The 27370-nt window shown below is 40.0% G+C and overlaps 1 protein-coding gene across 3 annotated transcripts in view; it reads left to right on the top strand.

Annotated features, from left to right (window-relative positions):
- Window positions 1-19439: 19439 nt before the first annotated feature.
- The window catches only part of GEMIN8 (gem nuclear organelle associated protein 8), a 28242-nt gene continuing 20311 nt past the window's right edge, over window positions 19440-27370 (top strand). Inside the window, exons 1-4 of one of the 3 annotated variants that reach the window (XM_027689152.1) lie at window positions 19453-19553; window positions 20310-20410; window positions 23743-23782; window positions 26499-26955. In XM_027689152.1, the coding sequence (XP_027544953.1) occupies window positions 23780-23782; window positions 26499-26955 (460 nt within the window). In that variant the 5' untranslated portion in view covers window positions 19453-19553; window positions 20310-20410; window positions 23743-23779. Of the gene's footprint in view, window positions 19554-20309; window positions 20411-23742; window positions 23783-26498; window positions 26956-27370 lie in introns of all 3 variants that reach the window. The other 2 variants (XM_027689153.1, XM_027689151.1) reach the window with 2 other exon arrangements.

Raw genomic sequence — 27370 nt, 5'->3', positions numbered from 1 at the left:
TTTGCAATCTTGTCTTTCTAGTTTTTGATTGGATTTGTTTCATTTTGTGACTTGGTTTTCCCAGTACTGCTTTCTGATTCAGTGCAACGTACTGGCATTGTACATTAAAAAAGTGTAAAATGTACAAATAAATTTCATTCATAGTTCCAGCAAGTCACACTAAAGCTAAGCTGCTCTGCCAAATAATAGCCCCTAAATATCAAGGTGAATTGTACTCTGTTAGTATAGGCAAATATAGAACAATTTAGCTGGAATCAGTGGATGTTCCAAGTTTATATCATCACAAGCAAGTACAGAACGTGAATTAGCACCTAATACTATTAAGTAAGCTTTAGCAATATTCTGCCCATTTGATGAAGTCACAAACATTTTTCAGGTTGTTGTCAGCATGACAGAAAGAAAAACTATGAGACCTACAGCCCTTTTCTTGAAGAGTAAATCATGTGAAATGTGACATTATATTCTCTGTCCTGTGTCAGTCCTCTTATATTTACTCACTGCATCTTTTCTAGAATTCATCTTCTTCATGTTTCTATCTTCCCCTGTGTATGGGGTTTGTGTGGCCAGGTTTTTGTATCGGGGGGCTACAGGGGTGGCTTTTGCCAGAAGCTTCCTCCATTGGCTCCTGCAGAGCCAATGCCAGCTGGCTCCAGGACAGACCTGCTACTGCCAAGGCTGAGCCAAACAGGAATGGTAGTAACGTCTCTGTGATAACATATTTAAGAAGGAGGAAAAAGTTGTTGGGCAGAAGAAAATAGCAGCAAGAGAAGAGCAGAGTGAGAACATGTGAACAACAATGTAGACACCAAGGTCAGTGGAGAAGGAGAGGCAGAAGGTGCTCCAGGCACCAGAGCCGAGGTTCCCCAGCAGTCTGTGGTGCAGACCATGGTGAGGCAGCTGTGCTCCTGCAGCCCATGGAGGACCACCAGGGTGCAGAGATCCACTTGCAGCCTGTGGAGGAGACCCAACCAGAGCAGGAGGATGCCCAAAGGAGGCTGTGACCCCATGGGAGGCCTATGAGGGAGCAGAGTCCAGCCAGGGACTTGCAGACCTGTGGGAAGAGGAGTCCACACTGGAGCAGCTTTTCCTCGTAGGACTTTTGGCCCTGTGGGAGACCCACGCTGGAGCAGCCTGTGCCTGAAGGACTGCACCCCATGGAAAAATGACCCACGGTCCAGCAGTTTGTGAAGAACCATTGCCCATGGGATGGACTCATGCCAAAGAGGTCCATCAAGGACTCCTCTCCCTGAGCAGTAGCAGAAACAACAACTGACTGTAACCCCCATTCCTCATCTCCCTGCACCGTTGGGTGGGAGGAGGTAGAACTTAGAAGGAGACAGGGGTGGGGGAAGGTGTTTCTAAGATTTATTTTACTTCTCATTCTCCCGCTCTGATTCTGTTAGTAATAAATTTAACTAATATCCCCATTTCGAGTCTGTTTTGCCTCTGACAGTGCCGGTGAGTGATCTCTCCCAGTCCTTATCTCAACTTATGAACCTTTGGTTATATTTTCTGTCCTCTGTCCAGTTGCAGAGGGGAGGTGAGAGAGAGGCTTTAGCCTGGGTCAACCTACTACACTATGAAAGAAAACTTTCTTCCCTTGTGAAGCTTTTTTTTTTTCAGAAAAAATATCAGAACATCTGTGTCAGTATCAAAGTTGTTTGCTAGGATTTTATGGTCTTTGGCCACAGGTTATGTTCTCTCCCAAGATGCTACTTGCTTGGCCCCAGCCTCATCAGCAAGTAAAAAAACCCCAAATGCCCTCATGGCATATATGTCTGGTTGTCAAGTACAGACATACCACAGATCTGGCCATAATCATTTGTGGACTCAATGTCTTCCAGGCACCATAAATAAAATTCTCTGTATCATGGACAATAACCAGAGGTCACAAAGAAAAATTGAAAGGACAAAATTTGGTTGTGTACCTGCTTAGTAGCACAAGTTGCTTTGCCCTCAAAAACTGGCAAGTCTTCTGCAGAGAGAAGGCTGTAACTTATAAAATCATGCCATTCAAATTACAAATGTGGTAAATAGTAAAAATTATATCTGAACATTAAGTCACAAATGTAAGACGATTGGCATTTGCTATTTTTTCCTGCATCATTTATATGGCATCACTGATGTCCAAAACAGTATGCAATAGCTGAGCTGAGGTAAGGTGAAAAACTGGTCATTACAGAGTCAGTTGAAATGCATGGCTCATACACCAAGATATAAAATATTTTGAGTTGTATTCTGGCTGTAGGTTCACTGATTTTCCTCTTCAGCCATGGCCAGCTGAGCCATGAATCACCCCATTGCTGGGGACAACATCCTCATTGGTACATACCTTGTTCCAAGAGATGTACACCCCAGTGTCAGTATCTTGTGCCTGTGATCTCTGCTACCTCACAAGTCACCAGCAACTCCTCCAATTCTTCCATCTCGTGGCTGTCCTTCCTCATCAAAGTTTTTAATGGGTTTATCACACAAAAACCTTACCCAGACTAATATTAATCTTCAATACCACAGAGGTCTGAAATTTGATTGTTGTGGGAATTCCTCTGACTTTGCGGCATTTAAATTCTCAGCCACAATCCCGTGTTAATGTAGAAGTTACTGTGTCTTGAATAGGTTTGTGCCTTCCCAGAACAACATTAGATTAGAGCTTAACACTTCAGTATCACTCAGCTTCTTGTCGCATGGCTTTTTTTGCAAAATTAAGTCCAGCTTTATCTAGTACATACTAATGAGTCCAAGCTTCTTCTGTTTACATGTTGGGAGTTTCCTAAGGCTAATGTTACAGGTTGGAAAGTCTACTGTGTATTCTGTTCCAAGAAAAGAATAGAAAAAGCAGAGTGGAAAATTAAATCCTTAAGTAAAAAGACAAAACTAAGAAAATTCCCCAGGTCTCCAAACAAGTGCCTGCTTATTCAGACCTCGTATGTTGCCACTAGACTACACACTGATAAAACCAATTTTGGACTATTTAGACTTGAGCAAAAATTCTGTGAGTTTAGGGAGTCAGCATGAAAATCACTGGCATAATGACAAGCTCCAGCAATAAGCAAATTCAATTAAATCATTACACAGAAACATAAGTATTGATGGAATTTTCACAGCTTTAATGAGGCCAGTGTAGAGTTCACAACCCTCTGTGAAAAGTGTGTTTAACGATGATGGGCTGGGCCATTGAGTGCCATTATTTTTTAAAGTCCTAAAAGGGAGCTTGTCTTGCACTGTGGATGAGTCTAATCAGCATTAAAAAATGTTAGCCTAAATAAAAGATATGTCTCTGCCTTTTTCAGCCTCCCCTTTACTAGCACCAGAAAAGAGAAAATAACAAGTTTTGCAGCATTCTCATGTACTGAGGACTAGGGAACTGTTGGTGAATGAAGAGCAGAGTTCAACTATATCCATGGGTAATGACAATACTTTAAGGGATGTGGGAAAAGGATTATTTTCTTATTTCAACAATTGCTAAGGAAGTTGTCAAAGTAGAAGGAGAACAGGTGAACTGAGGTTAGGGTGTATTAGAGAAAGAGCCATGTATATGGGAAAAGAAGCAAGGTAGGAAGCTCCTGAGTTTAGAAGTAAAGCATGACTGAATAAATCCAGCATATAACTGATGATGAGTTTAACGGTGGATGGCTGAATATCAGAAAGACTATGCCTATCCTTGTAAATCAAACAGATAATTTCAGATTTAACACTGCTAGGGTCCATTATTTACATCATTAAATTCTTAGTGATCCCCAGTATAGTTGAGAAACATTTCAACTAACAGTAATCAGAAGTTTCCAGTCACGGTTCAAAAGTCATCACGGGTAATCCATTGGCATGCGGCAGCTTGTATGAGAGAGGAGGATGGCTTATCAGTGTGGATGCAGGGTATCCCATGTCATGCAGCAACAGCACCAAGCAGCACTCCCAGGCAGTTTCCATGAGTTGATGTAGATATAGCTCTGTTACTCCAGTTATAGCAGTTGTACTCATTTCTGCTCCTGAAGAAAGACAGCAAGAACTGATGAATTTCTGCCCCAAGCCACTTCTTGAGAGGGCAGGACACTGGCATTTATTGCAGTGCTGAGTTCTGGGTGTATGGTCAGAGCTTTTACAAGAAATTAAATCCAAATCAGAAAAAATGTCAGCTGAGCATGTCACGAGATTACTTAATTTATTTCATTTAGTTTACTTGGATTTCAGAACAGCCCTTGAAAACACTAAGCATTTTGGACTTCATATGAAGTCCTCAAGTCAAAATTTTATTAAGATAAAATTCAATTTCCTCTTTAGAGAGTAGACAAAATGAAATCCAACACTAAGAAAGAGAGAGAATAACTTATTTCAGTACTCACGGGAGAAGTGAAATGCTATTAAAAAAATGCACAGTGGGTAAACACAGCTCCACATTCTCTCTCAAATTGCATTTTAGAAATATTTTATTAGGGTTAATGCTACCTTAGAGTTGTATTGCAGAGCTAGGGAGAAAATACTCCTCAGCTTTCAAAGAATTGTGCTCTGCAACCTTCAGAGGATCTTTTTTGATTTTTGAACTTTCAGTGTCTCCACCTACTGCTCTTCCATATCCAGACAGGACCCTTGGTTGAGTGTATATTAAACAGATCTATGTTTTCCTGCCATATAAATACTATTCTATTGAAATTTCCCATGCTAAATAAGCCTTTCTTTGGCTGTTTAAAATTCATCATGTAATATTCAGCATTTGTGGAAAGGTGCTAAATAAAACGAAGGACAAAAAAAAGAAATGGAGAAAAATGCTCCAGGTAAACTTTCCCATCACCTTCTTCATTTATTATCACTGCAAAGCATAGCAAAAAATTGGTCCAGAGCAAAATGATTTATCTAATGTGATAAAGTAATAAAGGTCCGATTCTGATTTTCTGATATTAATCAGTATTAGTAAGAAGTCAGCTCCTCAGTATTCTACACCTTTCTGATAAATAAAATGACAACACAAGATACAAAACAGTGGGGACTATTGCATTTGGGAACATTATTTTATTTCCTCCCAGACACTCATCCAGCCTGTTTTCAGTGTTCCCACTTCCAAGGAAGCACTAAGCTGGGCTGTTTTCATCAGTCCCTGTTCTCAAATGTCTCTGTGCTTCAGGGGACAGTTTGCAGTCAAGGTAGTTTGCTCAGGAAGATGCTGTATATTGTGCTGACTATGGCCTCTGCTCCCTCTTTAAAGAGCAAAAAGAAACATCTGTAGATAAGCCCTATTTTCTGAGGAGATAGAAGTTATAGAAGTTATTACTAAGAGAAGCAAGGCAAGAACAGAGAAAAAAGTAGGATAGGTCCAGGAGGGGACATAGGAGAAAAACAAGCACCGAGTTGCTGTGCTTTTTATAGATGTAGAGGGATTGCCTTTTAAATGTTGATGTTTGCCAAAGTAAATCAAATATTTATTAAGGAAATCGCCTGCTTGGGTGAAAAACGGGAGCTCTTCAGAACAAATGCTGTGTTTACCTGGAGCAAATAGAGATTATTTTTTTTAAATAATCACCCACTATAAACAAAAGTAAGAACCAGACTTTGACACAGAATAGTCAGAGTAATTACCTTGCACTGTAACATTTGGAAATAACCCAGATGTTCCAACATTTGATACCTAATGTAGCTCAGATTCCCACTTGCACTTCTAAATAAGCTGAAGCCACTGCTATAGGTAATGCCAGTAAAACAGGTTGTATTGCACAGTATTCTGATGGGGATGATTTCTGCTTTGTCTTTCTGCTCTGCAGCAGATTATCTTGCAAGCGTTTGCTGCAATGCCTGATTATACCTGATGGAAATATATAAAAAAACCCAGAATGTTCTTGCCAGGAGCTGTAATCATTTAATCTGATTGCTATGGGTTTTTTCAATCCATGAAAAGGACGCATGCAACTTTAGTCTGAATGCCTTTACTGGGGAGGGAAAAAGAAAAAAAAGGGAAAATAAAAAGAAAACAACAACAAAATCCGAAACCACCCACAAAAATTTCTGTGACAGAAATTCCCAGTGTTTGTTTGCTTTGTTCTGCCCCAGTAACATCTCTGTTGCAGACAGCTCTTTAGAAAGCAGAAGGCAGAATCCAGAGAAAATCAAACGATAACTGCATCAATGTCTTTTTCTCTTTACCCAGACTGGAAGCTGTTCCCATAGATATTTTGTGAGAATTTTCCCTCCAGCTAGTTAGGTGCAGAATCACCTTGGGGTTTTAATCTATTTATGAGAGTCCCTGAGTTTGACATAGGAACACACACTGATGCACTTCCCAGAAAAGTCTTGGGTTGAGGGTATTTAAACATTAGCTATATATCACACAGTTTTCAAGCACTTGAACAACAGGTGAAATGTAATAAGGCTTTAGAAAAGAAAGATTTTTATACAGTTGTCCTTCTCTGATGTTATTATTTCTTGTAGTTTCCAGTGCAGCTTATTTGTTATGTTTTGGAGCATGATCATGAAAGCTTTGCTGTTAATGGTCAAAGAAACAGCTGTGAACAAATGGAATATTTTATGACCATTCTTGTAGCAGGGTGATACAATGATTTATGTAAATGACCATCAGAGCTGAAAATTTTCTCTTGTCAATGTGAGTTGACAGTCTTTGACCTATAATAGCCTATATAAGGACTGGATGTTTTCAAAAAGCACAAAAAGATAGTAGTGAGATGGCCAGTTTAAGGAAATTAAACCACTGAAATTCAGTTGTTGTCAAAATGCGTATCCAAAAAAGATTTGATGAAACTAGAATGCTATTAATTCTACAGCTATAGTAAGAGCATTAAATAGGTGACAACCATATTTCCAAAGTTATGTAACGTTTATATCAAGGTCCATTCCTCTTTTTTTGTGTTAGCTTGTCTACCCTCCTGCCTCCACCTCCTTTATAAATATAATGACTTTTATTCAGCCTTATGCTTCTTCCACTCCAAACTGCAGGCTTGCTCCCAGCCCTTCCAAATGTAGCAACTATTACCTCTTTTTTTCCAAAAAAATCTTTACAGTGCAAGTCATGCCAACCTTGTCCATCCCAACTCTCTGCATTCCAGTCAGTACTGCAGCTTCCTGCAGAAGCTCCCGGTACTTTGCCTCACCCAGGTCTCAATATCTTCTCTCTTGTTAGCCAGCTCCCTCTACATCTACCCAGACCACTTAAAAAATCACTCTTTTCCAGATATCACCGGGATTTATCCCTTCCTGCTTCCATTTCTGGTGTATCCTACCAGCTACATGAACAACCCCCAAGAGAACTGTGCACCTCTGCTACCACCACCACACACTTGTACTGCCCCCCACCACCCCACTCTCGCCTGACTCGAATGTTTTAAATAGAAGCGGTATTCTCAATGATTTTAAAATGTTTCATGATTTAATATTCTTTATATTATTATTTTCCAAGCTCTGTCATCAAAATTCATAAAGTGGAAGAGGGAGAAAATGTTGACAGAAAAACTTCTGGCTGTGCATCAGCACAGCCCTGCTGGATTTGTGCTTCTTCTATTTTTCTTGTTTAATGAAGTTGATGGAATGTGGCCCAGTTGTATACACATGAAAACTGTATCTCATTAGTTGATAATCCTCATAAATGTGTCAAATACTATAACTTGTATTAATGTGCTAAGGAAAGACCTCTCCAGTCATTACAAGATAATGAAGACATTGTGATCTCAGTTAAATCTATTGTAGGAAGATATAATGAGCCAAAATTCTAAACTAAAAAATTTGAAGGCTATGTGTCTTGAGAGTTTGAAAAATGTAATGCCTTATGAGCAATGCCCAGACAATGTAACACAATTAATTTTGAATAGTATTTAGATGCCAAGCAAAGGCAGAGTGCCCTACTTCAAAATGAAAAATACAAAATTACAGATTTCTGTAAAATCTAGAGCAATGAGAATAGTAATGAGAGGAAAGGAGTGAAAGCAAAAGAAATTAATCTCTTAGACCCTTGTGATACAAAGCTCTTCATTAAGTTTTTCTGGTTTTATCTGCATTATTCTTGGAAAAGAATTTTGTGAAGATGTTAGCATAACATGTACAGCACTTTTGCACCTAGAAAGGCGTGCTGCAATAAAGACTATAAGAAGAACATGCCTACAGGGAAGTCTGAGCAGCACCCTAAAGTCTTCTGCTTTTGAAACTCACCTTAGTGATCTCCATATCCTAACCACAGGAGATGTTCTAGAAGAAGCACTGTCTCAATTGGAACAGCCTCACACAAGAAGACATGACTTTCCCTTGGCCACTTGCACATCCCACTATTTCCAGAAACAATGGTCTCTTTCAGAGCAAGAAAAAGTGCTTTGGAAGCACTTCCAGGCTGGATTGACGACCAAGGAGAGCATTACCACTGCTCTACATAGTGAGTGTTGTATGATCGTCACTAACCCGTCCTCACTGCAGCTGCGCACATCTTTTGTAACAGACTTAAAGCGTGTCAAAATTACAATCTTTCTTCCAGTCAACAGAGTGATCAGAGGTACCCTTAGGCTACACAACCCCTGAAACCCCTGGATACAAAGGTAATGAAAGTATGTAGTGCAGGCTGTATTCTGTTAACAACCCACAGGTTGGAACTAGACTAGTGTATCGAAAATTATTTATGTCCAAGAAAGCAACTGTATGTGGTAGGACAAACTGTTCTGAGGGTCACCTCATACTCAAAAACTCAGACCTTGGCACACAGCACCAACAGTTCCCGTCTCCTACAAATATGCTGTCATATTGCTGCCTTTTCCTTTTGTAATGCTCACACTTGCAAGTAAACATCCTGCTCCTCTTGCTTTCCGCAATGCTGGCTCATCCATACACCTTCAGAAGCAATGAGAGTGTTTCCACTGAGGTCAATGGCATAAGCTCAGAGTAACTGCAGCTGCAAAGGTGTTACCTCACCTGAAGAGTAGTGCAGTACTGCTAAGATTCTGTGGTAACTATCACTATCTTAGCTGCAGACAGCTTGGCCTCCATATTGTTCAGAGTAATGATAGGTCATGGCTGTTCTGGAAAAGGATAAAACCTAGAAATACTGTTGCATTAGTTCACAAAAGTATTTTCTGAACACCTAGCTCCATTAACCCAATAGTAATAAAATAAGCCTTTATAATTCTGTACAAACTAATCTGGAAGGATTCTGAGAACGATTTTCACTGTTTGTATTCTCATAAATTGTTATTTCCTAAGAATAGAATTATAAATAAAAGTAAAAAAATCTTGACTAAGGAGTTTTACAATGCCCCCATAAACCTGTAAAATAACAATGCAATCGCACAAGCTTTTTTTTTTCCCCCCAAATGTATCACAATGCTGATGTGTTGAGTGGAATTATGTTCTCAGGAATAAACCCTGGAACCACCTCTGGGTCTATCCGCTTATGTCATATTGTATCCGTTACAGCAGCATTGGAACAACTTCCAACTACTTATAGTACAAATAACAATCTCTGTCTCCCCTTCCACAATAGGGTTATGTTCATATTCATAGCTGGTTTGTGTATCTGGTGTCTGTATAGTGTGTATCACAGCTTGTCCAGTGTCTCTGGGCACAACATAGAGTAACTATAACAAGAAATAACAGAAGTGAACCAATAGCTGGTTTTTCTGGTAAGATTGTGTGTTTATACAAGCCTGGGAAATTGAATGGGGAAATATTGCATTTGCTTTTGAAAGTAAGTATTATTTATCACACCAGCATGTTTCTCATTTTGTAGAGGCAGATTATCATCTCTACCACTGAAGATTTCTTGTCACACTGGTTCAATCCCATGTGCATCTCCTTCCTTGTAAGATAAACCCTCCATGAAATACTGGTAGTGAGATTTTGATTTTCACAGTCATTTAATAAAAAGCACTTCATTATTCATTCTATAGGAGTCTCTCTGGAAATAGTAAGCTTTCTTTTAACAGGGAAATGCTTCAGCTGTAAATCATAGGATGTCAAACTCTGCAGATAAAACTTGCAAAGAACTTTTTAATTAAGAGAATGGATGAACAATTCATAATTAATTATTTGGGAATTAATGCCACCTCAATTTATCATCAAACATTTGCAAAGGCAATACATGCACTTGTATGCCTTTTACAGTCTTTATGGTCACTACTGAATGCTGGCCCAATCCACTACAATATGACAGGTATAGTCAGGTCATTAGTCCTTCATTGACTTATCTGCAAAAATTGTATGAAGGATGATGTGAGTAATCATTTAAATGCTTAGCTTCTTTAGGGATAAAAGAACCAGGAATTTCAAACTTTGTGCCTATTAATCACTTCTGTGTAACTGGCTATAAGTTGTTATGCAAAGATTTATGGAATCTCTAAGTACAATTTGAAAATAGTTCAAATTATGATTTCCTTTTGTTTAATTTGTGAAGACCAAAATTTCACTTCATATACAGAGTTTGCCTTCCCTCACCATTAGTTATTTTATTTCCTCATTTTTTATTTTATACTGAAATTCTCAAGGAAAGTCATTCACAGCTAAGAGCTGAGCAGGGATGCCATCTTTCTGCCAGCACGTGTCACATAACCTGTTATGGAGACATTCGGCAACTATTCACCGCAAACTTTCTCATTCATATAACCACACCTGCAGCACCTTAGGAGCATTAACAAGATCCTTCCTCTACCATGGTCACCCAGTGTATGTACCATCACATACATCTGCGCCATAATTTCAGGAGTATTTTGGGCATTCCAAGCCCAAGGACAGTTCCAGAGGATGGAGAAAACTGGAGTAAGCATATATGTGGAGACATTCTGATTCTGATTTCTTGTGAAAGGTAACAAAGAATTACCATTTCCTAGAAGAGTTGCGACTTACAACTCCACACAGTCAGAGCTCTGAGAAAGAGTGAGCAACAGTGTGTGAGAGACAGCAAGGGATCATTTTTGCTCCTGGCTAGTTCAGGCTTCTAGACATTAAAAACCTGTTTCTGACAAAGATGAAGTTTATCAAAGAGACGGAGGAAACAATACCAGAATTACTCAGGTGGCAGAAAGCTTAAAAGTACACAGGATCAACAGAAGCCAGCCCAGCTGTGTGACATGTACCCAGCTTCTTTAGAAAGCTTGGTTCAAAGTTTACATTTTTTCATCCATCAGGATTCTCAGAATTCAGCTGGGACTTCAGGCCAGAATGTCTCAGCCAAATGCAACCCAGATAATGAGACCCAGAAATAGCAATTAATGAATTCTCAAAAAAAAAAAATTGCTTTCAATGTTAAACAACCAGTTTCTGTACAAAGACATGCAATTTAGATTCACCAAAATATTTTGAGAATTTTCAACACTGTTCTATATCAATGTTAGCCATACCTGAGGTTCTCACGCAACTTTTATTCAGACTGAGAAGAGAAAGATTAAGTGAAGCCTTCAAGATTTATGGGAATTTGTGTCTCCCAACTCAACAGTATTTACATGTTGCATGCAGGCCACTCCTTTGGGCTTGCATGCAGCTAGAGTCTCCTCTTTTTTCCAACGTGGGAATTTTTGGTGGAGGAAATCTGAAGGATATACACATTTGTCTGCAGTTTCTGGCCTGTTGTATGTGAGGACGTTCCTGAGGTTGTGTTGTCTGTGCATAATTGAACTCAACAGCACTAGCTCTAGAACTAGATAGGGCTGCTGGAGGTGTGCTGTAGAACAAATCTCATTCTCCATGCTGCCCTGTTGTTCCTATACATAAGCAAATCAGCGGCACCCCCATAAGCAGTAGATCTAACCTTTCTCAATAGCAGAGGTCTTTCTGTGCTTTTACGATGCAACGTATAAACACATACTTCTGACATTTCCAAGACTCAGATTTCAGCTTTCCCGCCCAGAAGCAGAAATCAGCTTCCCATAGATCACCAATAGTCAGAGCGAGAGCTGAGAATATAGTGAAGGCAAGATCAACACGACTCACCTCCCTCAGACCACATGCAAGCTTTCTTGAGGAAAGTTGTTTCCCTTCTTATGGCCTCATTCCTAGGGAGACCCCCACCGTGGTGGGTCCTCAGGTACTTCTGCACAAGAACAAACTACACTGAAAGAGCAACAGCAAATGTTTCAATGCAAACAACAACCTAGGAGAGCATTCTCACTGAAATAACATAATGGAGGTAATTATACAGAGGAGCTGGGTCCAACTCATGATTACAAAAATGAAATAAAACAAACTAAAGATACTCAAAATACCTAATAATCTACCTATTTTTTTCATTAGTCATTCCTACTGCAATAAACATGCTATTTGTTCCCCTAAATTGGTTTCTTCCTCTAAGCTGGCCAAAATATTTGTGTCTGGAGTATTGCAGTATCTCTGCCTAAGCCAGCAGAATGGCTTGCCAAATAATATCTGTGGACACATACAAAAGCTGGAATGAAAAACAAAATGTAGGTGCTGGCCTATAAACAGGAGTCAGGCTTTCAAGGTCAGCTAGAGGTAAGTGGTTTGTTTGTTCTCATGGGGGTAAGTATTAAGCCTGTGAGGCTTAGAAGAGAATTAAGCCCAGATGTTTCATTTTCTAAGGAAGTGATGTACTCAGCAAGCTATTCTATAATCAGCAGGGGCACATTCATCATGACTTTTCATTGCCACCTAAAAGAGAGAGATGGTGTCCTTTTTTTGCAGAACAGCTGCAGATAAAGTTGTCTCCATGCTGCAGTTTCTTCACCTTGTTCTCACCTACCGCTAAATACACAGCAGAAGTACCTAAGCTTGTATCTATGTTTGGTCTAAGGTCAATGGGGCCAGCCAGAGAGCTTAGCTGAGGTACTACATAGGACTTTGTCTCCTGGAGATGCAGATCTTCAATGACTATAAAGGAAGGACAGGCACTTCAGCTGGAAACTTGATAGGAAAGTTGATAGAATAAACGCAGATAACAGTATAAAGGTTTTTCAGGTAACTCTCTGGGGCACCCAATTGTCTCTCTGAGTTGAAGAGAAAACCACAGAAATGGCTTTCAGCTTTGGATCCCATCTTGTGGATTAAGGACCTAAAAGTCACCAACCTATGTCTTCTAGTACATCTGTCTTTTTTTTTCCCTCTCCTCCCTGTTAGTCAATACCTCAGTCACGTTCAGGCGTCACAGATCTAATGTTGATCCCTAAGGAACTACCCTGGAAAACCTCAGAAACCCTGATACTAAAGAGCCATGTGTAGCTCCTCGGCTGCAGAAGACGTACAAGAAGTTCAGATGTCACTCTTACATTTAAGCTATACCTCTCAAGGCCGTGCTGGCCCCAAAGCCAGTGGGTCATTTCAATCCTTGGCTGATAGAAGAAGCTGCTGAGACTGACTTTGTTGGTTTGCAATCTGACTGCACCTAACTTAAGAGCCATTGCCATCTCCTGCCCCTGTGTCCGGAACATTCTGTAGTGGCATAACAGGCATCTTGTCATTCTCAGTCCTGTGGAGACTGAGCAATGCATTTGCAGCATCAGGCAGCTTCCCCTTATTTGGAACAGGTTAGCATGAGTACACACCTAATTATATTCTTCACTGCTTCTCAGTGCACTTCCAGTCTCAGTTCAAAGCATCTGTGACTAAAGCCTTTCATAGTAATAGAGGATATAGATAACATAGAACAAACCTTTTGCCTTGTAAAAGACCTCCTGTAGCAGGGAAATCAGTCAGCAAAGCTGTTGTCAGTCTCAGGATCTAGGTGCAGCTATGTGTAGAATTACTATCACCCACTGTACTGAGCACAGCCATCTACAATTATGGAAATTCCAAAGGTCATGGAAACACCATCACTGAGGCAATCTGCAATAATAACTCAAAGTGGCTCACAAACAAGCAGCCAGCATTAATAGCTGTGGACACAACAGGTAGGTACAAGAAATAATAGAAGAAAGACAGAAATAGAGGAAAGATGGAGGGCAATGCTAGCAAATCAAACACCTACAAAGCCTGACAAGGTATGTAGCTGAGGGATTTTAATTGATCTCAAAGTGTTATTTAGCTCTTCTGTGACTAACCTCTGGTCAATCAAAACCTGACTTTTAAGTTTATGCAGAAGTTAACACACACACAATGATGAACAAACCTGATTCCAAACCACAGGATTTCCACAAAGTCTTTCCACACATAGATGCCTATATTTTCTGGGAATCTGTATACCCATACCTCTCAGGCAGTTCATGATATTTCAAAGACCAATGAAGAAATAAATAGTGAACAAAGAAAACCAATAAAAAACTAAAAATTCTTTTAGGATGCCAGTTGTATCCCTAATATACCTTGTTTTTCAAAGCAGAGGGGAAAAAAAAACCAACAAGAAACCCCTGACCAATGCATTATTAAAATGATGAATGTTATTTAGTCATTACTGATCCTAAATAATTTGCACATTCTTACAGCACTAACATACAATTGAGTGGATAAAATATTAGTTTGGGGCATTAACTTGGATATCATGAGTTTTGTGGACTAAATTCTAATAACTAGGGGGGCTGGTATTTCAGTATGTCTATGTGTGCATTCCATATGCATTTGGGAATCCTTTGAGAGTTAGTAATGTTACAAAAACTGAAGGAGAAAGGGAATAATGAAGGCAGGCAGAGGGCCAGTTTAAGCTACATATAGTTTGATTCAACACAGCATCTTGGGGCCACATTCAGATCTGAGGAGCTCATCTCAACCACACACTTACTTTGTATGCAGTAGCATTTAGGCCAGGAGAATTGCTGATGGGGTGGAAGCTACTCAGCCTAGACAGAACAAGCACAGGATTTAGGAAGAGATCTGGTCCCATCCCTCACTGCTGTTGTTACTTCCATTTGACTACACAATCCTTACCTCATCTGATCAAGGCACAGAGTCTCTCCTTGGGCAAAGGAATCATATGGCCACATATTCTGATGTCTTTACAGTCTTCAATCTTATCATAATTTCTTCACGTTACCTACTGACTGCCTGCATTTAAAGCACATCTGATGTTATTAATGAGTTTTCTCAATTAAAAATAATTGATGACAAATGTGAAAATTCAATTTTTTCTATAGAAGAGAAACATCTGTATGTTCTAATTAAAACTCTAAATGTTGTTGCTGTATAATAATGCCAAAATTAACAAAGATACATAAAATAAATCCGATTACTAAAGACCAACAGAATGAAATTCAAAGACAAGATGAAAATGTATCATTATAATGTTTTATTGTGTATGTATACTGCACACAATTACCACATAAAATTCTAATCTAAATCATCATAAACTTCTATGCCACATGTTCCAGTGTTAAGTGTCCAGGAATGGAAATTTAAGAATTAGCTGAGTGTTCAGTTGTCTTTTGCTTTTCGGACTCTGGAAATCTGCATGGTTCAAGATCCTTTTGTTTGCTTTCAAGAAAAAGGGAGAATTTGTGCCATCTGAAAGGTGAGACGAGACAGCATATTTTAGCAAGACAAAGGTACACGAGTCAGAGCTATTTGGCAACTCTTTTACTCCTTCGGAGCAAGCAGTTTAGACTCCCCCAGCACTGCTGTTTTAGGTGGAAGGTTCTGCATTACCATTTACAATGCTGCCATCTATTGACGTCCGTGGGCTTTTATGTCTTATAATCTATTTTCCCTCAGCAACTTCTTGCACTTTTATTGTTTTTCGTGATGGGATTTATCTGGCTAAACATACACAACTGCGATAAAAGCACCTTGTGTGAATTGCCTCAGGCTTCCTCGAAAATCAGTGGAAGAAAAAAGCACTTCTGGGGTGTGATTCATTTCTACCCAAAGTAGATAACCAACATATATCAGATGAACAGCACCCAAAAAGCACTACTGTGCTTTGCCCGTGGCTATAATGGTATCTGAAGAGTGACTAGCTCAGGTGTAGAGATCACTGTCAGACTGTAAGTAAGCACATAAAGACAGCAAAAGAAATGCTACTCCCTTACTCAGTGAAGAAAGTTTTCAGGGATGCTGCTTGCTGATTTTTAATTCATTGACTTGTATCCATGTTCAATGAGGCCACAGGTGCTACAGAAGACATATGCTATCTATCTACATCTAACTTTGAATAAGAGTAATGTCATTTGGTGTAGATATCCAGCTCCACTTCTTATTTTCTTTGGCAGTAAAGTTGTCTTTAAGATATTTCTACCTGTCCCCCAACTCTGCCTCTAGTAGCCTGTCCCTCAGAAAGCTAAAGGTGATTAAGTGTCACACTAGTTTCGCGCACACAAACTCATGCACACACTCGCTCCCTTCCACACCTCCTGCCCCGAAAGGGGTATCAATCTTCTCCTGTAAATTTTATGAATTGTAGCTTCAAATTATACAAGAGCTAGACCTAAGTAGGATCTGTTTTAATCCAAACATGGAATTTGCACCATGGTTGGAAATCTGCTACAAATAATGTATAATATGATTTTGTCTTAATAAAGGACAAGCAGAGTCAATAACTGCAACACTTTGGCCAGCCAATAATTAGACCACAGTTCTAAAGGTGACTTTTCTTGGATTATATTTTGGATTATATTTAACTCAGTAGAGCATCACTTCAATAACACAATCTTCACAAAATAATGGTCTACATACAAATTCTCATAAGTTTAGCAGAAGTACATTTGTGTGTAACAGATGCAAACTTCTTGAACAGCAGTACAAGAAAAATAGGTTACTGCCTACTTTCCAACTTCCTATCATTGCCCCACTGTTCTGTAAACTTCCACCCCTTCAGATCTGATGCCCAGAATGCTGTTTTCGACTTATATAAGCAGTAAAGTGCATTGCAGATTTAAACTTTCTACATTTTTTTACAAAACTCCAGTCATTAAACTCATTGCTTCTTAAAGAATAAGTTAATTAAATTAATTGGCTAATTAGTGAACCAGAGTGGCCAACAAATGCTTTCTAAGATGTCCAGACTTGACAACTTCAAATGCTGCTTCTCATGAAGAAATTTCCCAACTCTAATAGCTGGTCTAGTCTAACATTTCACTCTCTTGCCAGGAAACATTTGCCAGCAAATAATGTCCTTATTTTCAGCCTATTGGAGCAACACCGAAAGCTGCAGAGAACACAGTCATGGGAGAAAGTAGTTCCAAAGGGACATGCTGCGTTATGGGACACCATTGATAAAACTGATCAATCAAACCAAAGCTCCCCTGTCATGTATCTGGCACTCAACCTGCAAGAGAAGATCTCATGTTGGGATAAACAGGAGCTGCACTTCCCTCACCAGCATTAGCTTTGAGAAATAAATTGCAGAGGTATTCACTCCATTCCAGACCCAGATTACATTTTTCATGTGTCATGGGTGTAGAAGAAAAGTATTTACAAATCAAAAATTAATGTGAGACCTTCTCTAGTGTTGGGTTGTTTGAGGGCCTGCATAAGGGTGTTGTATTTAAAAGCAAAAGCAAATTTTATGTCAGGTTGCTCCTTCTCCTCTGATAAGGTAGACTTTAAACTCATTAATTATCTACGTGGGTTTCCAAGGAAAACACAGCTCCTGGAACAGCAGATATTTTGTGGAGCAAAAGATTCAGAAGTGATCAAGTGAAAGTGATCAGGTGAAACAGAGAAAGAAATTAGTCTTCAGCAGGCAGGAAGTTCTAATCTAACTGTTCAAAAATGTATATAATCAGAGGTTTATTTAATGTAATAGTAATGTATATCTTGTAAGACAGATAACTTTTTTTGTCATTCCAGACAATAACTGTGCAACCACAAATATACATAAGTAAGGCAGGTAGCAGGGAATAAGTAGGAAGCAGTGAATGAAGAGAATGTGCATTTTATAAGTAAGACTACCCTAAAATAATAGTCTTTCAAACTGAAATATTACAGAATAAGAACAGCATGATTCCATTTGCAAAATCTACATAGCGTTACTTGAAATCTTTGCTTGTGACTGATAAGGTTAATAAAACCAACACATGTGCCAAGTCTTTGTGCAGTGTGCCTTGATGCCTTTCTCCCACACAAAGTACAGCAATAATTCATGTCTTCATTTTAATATATATGTAACATAAGAATCACTTCATTGAGTCCAACCAAAGGCCACGCTTATGTGTTACAGCCCATCCATGAGTTGTCTAGAGAAGGGCACAAATGATGGGGTGGCATGGTCTGGTGAGAGTATTGTGCTATTCAATACAGTAGAGCTGAGGGGTTTATTGACCATGAAGAAACACACAATAACATTATGGCACCTATGAGAGAACTGGGTTTGTTCAGCCTGGAAAAGAGCAGGCTTAGGGGTGACCTAATTACAGCTTCCAGTATCTGAAGGGAACTTATAGGAAAGATGGGGCAAGATTATTTACAGGAGCATGTAGTGACACGACAAAGGAGAATGGCTTCAAACTGACAGGGTAGGTTTAGACTAGATATTAGGAAAAAATTCTTTACTGTGAGTGCTGTGAGGCACTGGAACAGGTTACTCAGAGAAGTTGTAGATGCCCCATCCCTAGAAGTGTTCAAGCCCAGCTTGGATGGGGCTCTGAGCAACATGGTCTAGTGAAAGGTGTTCCTGCCCATGGTAGGGGGCTTGGAACTAGATGATCTTTAAGATCCCTTTCAATTCAAACCAGTGTATGATTCTATGATCCTATGATTCTATGTTAATAGCAGACAAATTTAACATAGATAATGTGAAATGCTACACAAGGGAAAACACAATGGCTGTTCCACTGGCCATGACAGGTCCCCAAGGGGCTGTTCACATGAAAATAGTAGCTCAGTACAGAACCTGAACAGAAAATTTAGAAATTAATTAGGGAAACAAATAATAACCAAAGGGTGAAGTATGACAGTGCCACACCACCACCACCACTACAGCACACCCAGGTTTTGAGTAACACTTCAGCTTGTGGAGCACTCTGGGACTAGAGGCAGTAATGAGACTGGGGGGGGAGCAGGAGCTCACAGTTTGTCCAGAGAAGGGCAGCGAAGGTGGTAAAGGGTCTGGAGCACAGATCCTATGAAGAGCAGCTGAGGGGGTTGGGGTTGTTTAGCATGGAGAAAAGGAGGCTCAGGGATGACCTTATTGCTCTCTACAACTGCTTGAAAGGAGGGTGTAGCCAGATGAGGGTTGGCCTCTTCTCCCAGGCAACTATGACAGGACAAGAGGCCATGGTCTTAAACTGTGCCAGGGGAGATTCAAGTTGGACATTAGGAAGAATTTCTTCACAAAAAGAGTGATTAGATGCTGGAATGGACTGCCCAAGGAGGTGGTGAAATCACCATCCCTGCAGGTGTTTAAGGAAAGACTGGACTTAGCACTTGGTCTAGCTGACATGATGGTGTTCGGTCATAGGTTGGACTCGATGACCTCAGAGGTTTTTCCCAACCTAATTTATTCCGCGATCCTGTAATTCTGTGAGCTCACAGCGCCATCTCCGTGAGGGGCAGGCGGCCCCACGGCGCAAGTCCCCCTCCGCAGAGGCGGCTGCGGGTCCCGGCGGCGCCTCCCGCGCACCACGAGATGGCGCCGCGGGGCCGGGGAGCGGCCGGGCGGAAGCGGCGGGGGAAGCTGCGCTCGGCCCCGCCGGAACGGAGGGAGGGAGGGAATGCTGCAGCCGGCCCTGCTCGGTTCCATTCGCCCGCCAGAGCCTCAGGCTGCCCGGGTGGGTGCGGGGACGGCGGAGGGTGGTGGCGGGAGCGAGAGAGCCAAGGGCTCGGTGGGGAGGTGTGGGAGCCCGGGCGCCTGGCGGGGCGGAGTGGCGGTGGTTGTGGCACCATGCGGTGGTGGTAGCACCAGGCGGTGGTGGTGGCACCAGGCGGTGCTTATGGCACCTGTACGGGCGCGGGGCTTTTCTGTTCCTTTTCTCTGCAGCATGTCGGCCCCGGTCCCGAGGTGGCAGTGAGGAAGCTCAGGCGAGAGCAGTGCTCTGTGCGCTGGGGCCGGGGTAGCCGGGGCACAAGGCCTGTGTTCCTGCCACCCCTCGGATGTAATTGTTTGCCCTATTTGCAGAGGCGAGAGCTGCCCATCGCTTCTGTGAGCCTTAGAGTCACTGGCCAGAGTCTGGTCACGACATGTGTGCCAACAGGAAATGAACTATGCTTTCAAAAGCAGTAGCGGCGAAGTCTCATTCTTCTCCTTGTTTCTAACTAAACTGACCGGCCATACACGAAACATATGTTTACTGGGGCTACTGATAGTTGTACAGCTTTTAGCACTTTGCTTTTAACCTCTGACTTTTGGCCCAAATAGCTTTTGGGTTTATGTCCTGGACCTCAGAGAATAAAGACCCTCTTTTGGGTAGCCACAGATGATTACACTGTCTCAGCCTCTGCTCAGGCCAAAAGACCCATAATAAATAAGCTAAAGCTTGAAAACATTACTTTGCCTTGTGTGTAATTTGTATCCCTTCCATCCACAGCAATTGCTGCTGTTGTTGTAAGGACACTGGTGTGAACATCATAGTGATAGGTGGGTCTTCATAGCACTCCTGTTGGGATGAGAAGCAGCTGTAACTCTACTGTAAGTGCTGGACAGGTCTTGTATTTACAGCCATTCCCTAACAAGAATCAGTGTATAGTGTTGGGAATTTCTACCCCTTCTTTTTTAAGGGATATAACTTTTGCTGCCAACTGTCTCAGCAATCACAGGCTTATATTTCTCCATGACTGTAACTAGGGCGCTTCAGTATTAAAGTTAACGTCACAGACTAGCAATGCACAGTATTAATCTGAAGCACAGGATGTCAAACCGCTTTTCAGACATTTCCCTCTTCTGTTGGTAATTCTACACCAAGAATAAGCATCAGAAGTATAAAATTAAATAAGTGTTTAGGGGAGGATGCACACACTTGCTGAAATCAGGAAAAATGTACCTGGAAAAGTAATTCCTGTATGCATATTCTACTATCACGTTTTACTGAGCATCTCTTAACTAACCATTGCCAGAAGCTGGATGCTGAGTTAGGGACAGCTCTGGCCTGACTGAAGAAACGTCTCACAGGAGGGACAAAAGCAGCAGTGGGTTGAGGGGATGGTCAGCTGTCTGTTGTTTGGGGCATTTCTGACTCAAACATAGTTGGTGTTTTCAGGAAAGCTTTGTGTAAATGTGTTTCTTGAAACCTGCTGAATTTAATGACAGCTTATCATAACACCATGCAACAGTTAATTAATTAATCTTCTGTTGATCAGTGTTGTGAATAGTTGAACCCTCACTGATCCCACACTGAGCTGTGAGTTGTCCCTGTAACCTCCAGCGTGGCCACCGTGTGGCAGCGCTGGATCCAGCACACTGCTAGTCCCAGAGTGGTCCCAGAGTGTGACTTATTTACCAAGTTATAAACCCCAGTGTGTCGTGGTTGTGTCTCACGATATGACAGACAAGGGTTCAATTTCTGTTGACTCCAAAGGAATTAAATGCTGTCATTGCTTTGATCAGATTTGTTTATTTTCACTGATGCTCACCTGCCTCAAGCTGGCAAGGGGACAGGCGTGTTTTGACGAAAGGGAGTACATCCCTGGTTAATTATCAATGGAGAAATACTTTAAAAATGTGAAAAGGAAGTAAATAATAGTAATAAAAAATTCCATCGTTAATGAGCAGCAGAGGCAAACAAATCTCCTCATTTTAAATTCTATAGTTGCTGGTGAATTTCATATGTTCAATTGCTTCAATATTTTATTTTTAAAAGTGTAAGCTATAGAAGTAGACATATCACATTTGTTTTCTGCTGCTTGTCATGTTTCTGATTTTATATAGTTTGTTTTGGAAGAGTAATTCGGCTGAAAATAAAGCAAACTCATTTTTTAATTTAGTGTCCAGGCTTGCAACATTGTTTTTCTCTGCTTTATATTTGTAGTCTAATGTTTCATAAATTATTTAGGAAAATAATTAAAGTTTCTGTATTTGGCAAAACAGGTTTTTCCTATTTGGTAAACTAATATAGCTGGGTACGTTTACCAGGGTTTTTCCCCTCCTTCCCTTTCAGAAAGCATATGTACATGTTGTCTATTAATAATAGAGTATCAGACTTCACCACTTACTGCTTTAAAAAGTGTATTTACATTAAGCTCGAACCTGATTTCTGTTTATGCTGAAGCTAGTTCAAAGAATTTTTTGTTATGTAGGAATTAGAGTGAACATGAAAGTTAAACACGTACTTTTTCTGAAGTGGAAAATGAAAGAATCGGCTACATGGGCTTAGGTTTCTAAGTATGAGAAAAAGACATTATGGCAACCTTTACAGCATCCAGATGTGTGTGGGAAAGAGACAAAAAGTGTATGTGCACATCATGAGAGAGTGGAGATATAAGTTTTGAAGAGGACTATTGTTAGAAGTGAGATGTTTGAAATGCACGAAGAGAGATGGCACAGGAATCTTTTATGCATGTGTGGGTTTCAAGTGTTAGAAGTAATCAAAGTGTTTTGCAGTGACCTCAGTGCTAGGTTTCCTTCTTCCTCCAAGCAGGCAGGAGAGAATAAAGTGAATTCATGTGCTTTAGTTGCCTGAATCAGTGCCTGGATCTTCAGCCTTTGCTGGCATGAGTTGTCCCATCAATTGCAATGGGACTGCTCGTGTATGTAGAGCTTCTTGTAGATAAGTTGGTGTTACCAGGGATTTATGAGTTTGAGCTTAATGTGGGCTTTGGAAAGGACAGAAATTTGCCTTTGTGGTCGCCGCATGATTTGCATTTTGTTTGGATAAAGCCCGTCCCATTGTCCTTTCACACAGTGTGACTGTGTGAGGCAAAAAGCTGCTCTTCAATCAGTATTGTTATATATGAGGCAGAACGCAACTGGTGTATGTACTGTATTCATATGCATTTTGAAAAATCATACTTTTATGCTCTTATAAATCTACAGCAGTTTTAAGTGCTGTCTTGGCTCCATTCCAGTGTTTCTGGGAATAGTATTTGACCATTTCTTAGGGGTAGCAATAGGTACTTTAATGTGCTGAGTTTCTTTTACCTTTCACTGGCACTCACCTATGAAAGTTCAAGTTGAGGGTGAGAGTATCAGGAGAAATATGTGGATGAAGCAGCTAATGTCTTGATGTAATAAAATAATTGCCAAATAGGGAGGGGATCCAGAATGTTTCTCAGTGATTCCTACTGGTAAATCACAGTGAAAATGTTGGTAATTAAAAATCCCGCCTGGTGGTTGTAGATGTTATGTTTTCCCTCTTTCCTCCCTTTTTCCTTCTTTTTTTTCCCCCTCATCTGGTTGCCCCTCTCCTTTTAGCCTTTTCCTCCCATTTAAAAAATATGGCTGCAACCTGAATTGACTTGTGTTTTCTTTATGGGAGGCAGGATCAGAGGCTGAAAAAGAAAAAAGTGAAATAAGGGAGTGTATGAAGTTATAAGTGCACCACAGGTTTAAACAGAAATCTATTGCTTGAGTGGAGTCAAGATGGGTTGAAACGTTTAATGGCAATTGCTTCTTTTATACAAGCCCCTCTGCAGACACCGTGAAAAAGAGAGAACGGTGTGTTTCCTTCAAGTGTATCATTTTTGTGTGGTATTAATTTGGAAAATAAAGGTTGTAGAAGCATGAAGTGTGGGAGAAAAATAGAAAAGAAAAAGGTAATGGGAAAAGTGTTTGGTCCCAGCATTTTAGGCTGCATTGTGTGGAAGGCTCCGTTTTACCTTCCTTACTGTAGTGGGTAATTGTAAGGAATGGGATTTTTACTGATGTTAATCAAAATATATAAATGAGAGACTTCAACTAGGCACAACAGAGAGGGTATGTTTAATAGTTGTAGGCCGTAGTACTCAAATATAACAAACTATATTCAGTGCTTGTGGCAATCTTAATACATATATTACGAATTAAAAAGCTACTGTTTTCTTTTCTAGTTCAACTTGATCATCACCAGAACAAACTCTACAAGAGATGGTAAGAGGTCTTTATGGGTTTCTACGTGATAGCTTAGTTACATTTAAATACAAAATGCATACAAACACTTATTGAACTGTGAATGCAGACATGTAAAAATTAGATGTGAAAGTAGCTAAATTGCTTTGAAAATGGAATTCAGATTACAACAATGAGTGATTTGTCTACTCCTGGGAAGACTCCAGAGACATAATAGGAAAATAACAGAGGACTCTGATCATTTGCCTTAGATTTATAGCTTTTGTTTCCTTGAGGAAATCTCTTATTTCCATTTATTCCACAGCTGAAAAAGCACAGACACAGAACTAAGTTAGACTAAAAGTGTTCCTTTCCCTTTTCCACCCCAATGCAAAACATTTCTGTAATTTCTTTTTTAACAGATGTATTTTTAAAATTCAAATGTAAGAGGGATTTTCAAGGGTCACTTCCAACAAAGAAAACCCACAAAAAGTAGTTGGACAAGCACCAGGATCACAGTTCTGTCTACATGAACTGGCTTTTTGTCTTTCTTTCCCCTAAATTAACAACTGGAACTAGTCAGCTAGACAAATCAACCAGCTGGATTCCAGAGCTTTCAGTAAGGTCATCAATGCCCTTTTTAGAAACATTGTAAAAGAACTGGAGAAAATTTTTGAGGTTTAAAAGAATATACTGTCTTCTTTGGAGATACACAGAATGTAGGAGATACCTGCTTTTGTCAAGCTTTATGGTGTTTCAAAACTGGATTTTAAGGTATTTTAATATTTAAGGTAAAAAATAGACAAAATGTTTTAAAAGTAAGCTGTGAATGTGTTAGATTTGATAACAGGACATTCTCATCTGTCTACTGAAGGATGAGGAGTCAGTGTGACATTCTTAAGCAAAGGGAAACAGTAATTAAAACATAGTTCATCCTAGCTTTTAGATAGTTTGATGATTAAGAATGAAGAAATTCCATATGGAAGGCAGATGCTTTTCTCATGCCCACTCATTTTGGGAATAAATAATCTAAACTTCATGATCTGGTAGCAGTGTAATGTTAGACCAAGAGGAGACTAACAATGAAGTTTCAACTGCATGAATTCTTACTTTTCAGGAAAGATAAGTTGTGTGCACTTTTAAATTATGTATCTGAGCTCCATACCCCTTCACAAATACGTTGTAGTTTTTGATCAGAAATATCTTAAGGAATGTAAGTTTGTTGTGGTGGGTTTTCTCTATGTAGTCTGTTAGCTGAAGGTATTTTGTTTCTGAGAGCACTTAGCAATGACCTTAAAAAGAGATAGCATTTATTAATTTATAGTTACAATTATTATTCCAAAGTCACTAGTATTTGCATTATTACCTGAGAAGCAGAAACTGAAAACAAATGTAAGTAAACTAAGTTAACCTCTCTTGATAGTGTTAGCATTAAATGGAAAGTATTTCTTGGGTTTGTTTTTTATGTTTTGCTTTGGGATTTTTTTTTCCCAAAGAATCATTCTTTTAAGACTATAGAATGGTGCCGATCAAGGAAACAGACTTAAAGATTTTTGTCTTGTATGTCCTTTAAAAAAAAACCTTAATAAAGGACTGTAAATGTCATATTCATCTCTGAAAACCTCAGTTAATCTTGCCATAGTTTTGAGTGTTTGCCAGAACATGACTTAATTAAAATTTTTCAATTTGAAGTACAGGCTTTCCATTTTAGCCCAGATAAAACATTTTCTGTGGAAATTAAGACGTGGGGGGAAGGAAAAAAAAGATTTGCTGTTTAGTTTACTTTATGGCCTTCTTTTAAGATCCTTTATTATTGCACTTTTTGAGAGTAGGATGAGAAGGGAGATGAAATGGCTTGTATGAAGGGAGCTTAAGACTAGAGGGACTGTGGGGCTTTGTAGTTGCTGGTGAGGTGAAATCTGAACAGCGTAAAACTGTTTTTTTAGGAAAACTAAGATTTGCTGGAAGACAGGAGAAAGTGTGTTACAGTATGTTTCGTTCTATAGAACTTTTTCTCCTTACTTTATCAGTGACACTTAATTACCTCTTTTCATGTTTTGGTTGCTGATGAGTACAAAAGGGAGATTTACTGGCAGCTTGCATTTGACCAAATACAGTCTTGTTTTTGATCGAGGCAATGATGGATATATGAACTTGTCTGAATTGCCATTTGACCTTTTCTGAGAAACTTTGGCAGGCAGAGACAGGAAATATGTTACTGGATAAAATGAATGCCTTTGTTTAATATGGAGGAATTTTAATCTCCTGTGTTTTTTGTCTGCGGATTTGAAAATCAGGTGTGGGTTGTAATACCTACACCTTGGAACGATTCAGTTCTTACAACTCACGCGAGTGGCTAAGGAATTGTGGAATATATCCACACAGCACATAACCTAAAAAGAACTGATTCCCACTGTAGTAGCATGAACACTTGGAAAATACCTTCTGGATACTACAACTCCTCTGTTGCTAGTTCTTCACTGGTAGTTGTGTTGATGCAAAAACAATCTCTTGTAGGAGTAATGAAGTGTAGGAAGTAATGCACGTGCACTGTGTTGTCGTTTTTCAAGTCTGCACGTTTTATCATAGGTAAAGGATGACTAGTGATTAAAAGACAGAATTGTGCTTGCATTTACAGTGTTTCTCCCTTAATTATTGTTTTTCTCTCTCTCTTTGTTTGTGGCTCTTTATTAAAAAAATAAAAGGGGGGGTTCAGTTTTTTTTTTGTCTTTCCCTCTCCCCCATGTTTTGGCCACAGGAAGACACCGAGCCGTGGTATTCTCAGAAGGTGTACACGAGATACTGGAAGCACTATAACTTAGCCATGCGCTGGATGCGGAGGCACCAGAAAGCCTACAGGAAAGCCATGGAGTCCTTTTATCACCTACCGTGGCATCCTCCTGCAGCCTCTCCAAGTAGCCACTACTCAGACTGGGATAGGAATGATCTCCCACATACCCGAAACTATTCTTCCCACTGTCGACCACATGGCAGAGCTCTGTATGGTGGGGGAGCTCAGCAGTGCACAGGTGCCCACCGAGGGAGGGAGGATGCTGAAGAACTCTCTGAAATGGAGGAGGATGCTGAAAGAGACTCCAAAATGGAAGAAGGCTCTGAGTCTGAAGGGGAGATAGAGTATGACTTGAGTAACATGGAGATCACAGAGGAGCTTCGCCAGTTTTTTGCAGAGACGGAGAGGCACCGGGAAGAGCTGCGTAAGTCCATACTTGTTCTGTGTTTTCTGGTATTTGATGGCCATAACACGGAGTGCAGGATGGCTTCAACTTTTACAAGTTTTGCAAGAATTCTCAGAAATAGGCACTGCAAGTGAGCAAGCCAAGCAGAATGAAGTAGGCAAAACTGATGGCTGCGCTTCAGTACCATTTATTAGAAATAAATCTGTGAAAATGCTTGAAAGTTTTTTGGTGAGGGAGAGAGAGAGAAAATTATGACTGCAAAGAAGATAATAACGCATTTGTTCAGAGGACAATATTAATCTTCAATGCTGAAGAAAAAAAACAGTATTTTTATGGTTAAATCTAGTTAGCATGCTATATTTCTGAGAGGGGAACCCACAGGAAATGCTTTATTACATCGCTGAACCCTAGAGTAAGCCTCAGTGTATTTTAT

Source organism: Neopelma chrysocephalum, unplaced genomic scaffold (genome assembly GCF_003984885.1).
Source record: "Neopelma chrysocephalum unplaced genomic scaffold, ASM398488v2 Primary Assembly neopelma1_76, whole genome shotgun sequence".
Classification (NCBI taxonomy): Eukaryota; Metazoa; Chordata; class Aves; order Passeriformes; family Pipridae; genus Neopelma; species Neopelma chrysocephalum.
This window is presented reverse-complemented; position numbering and strand designations above follow the sequence as displayed.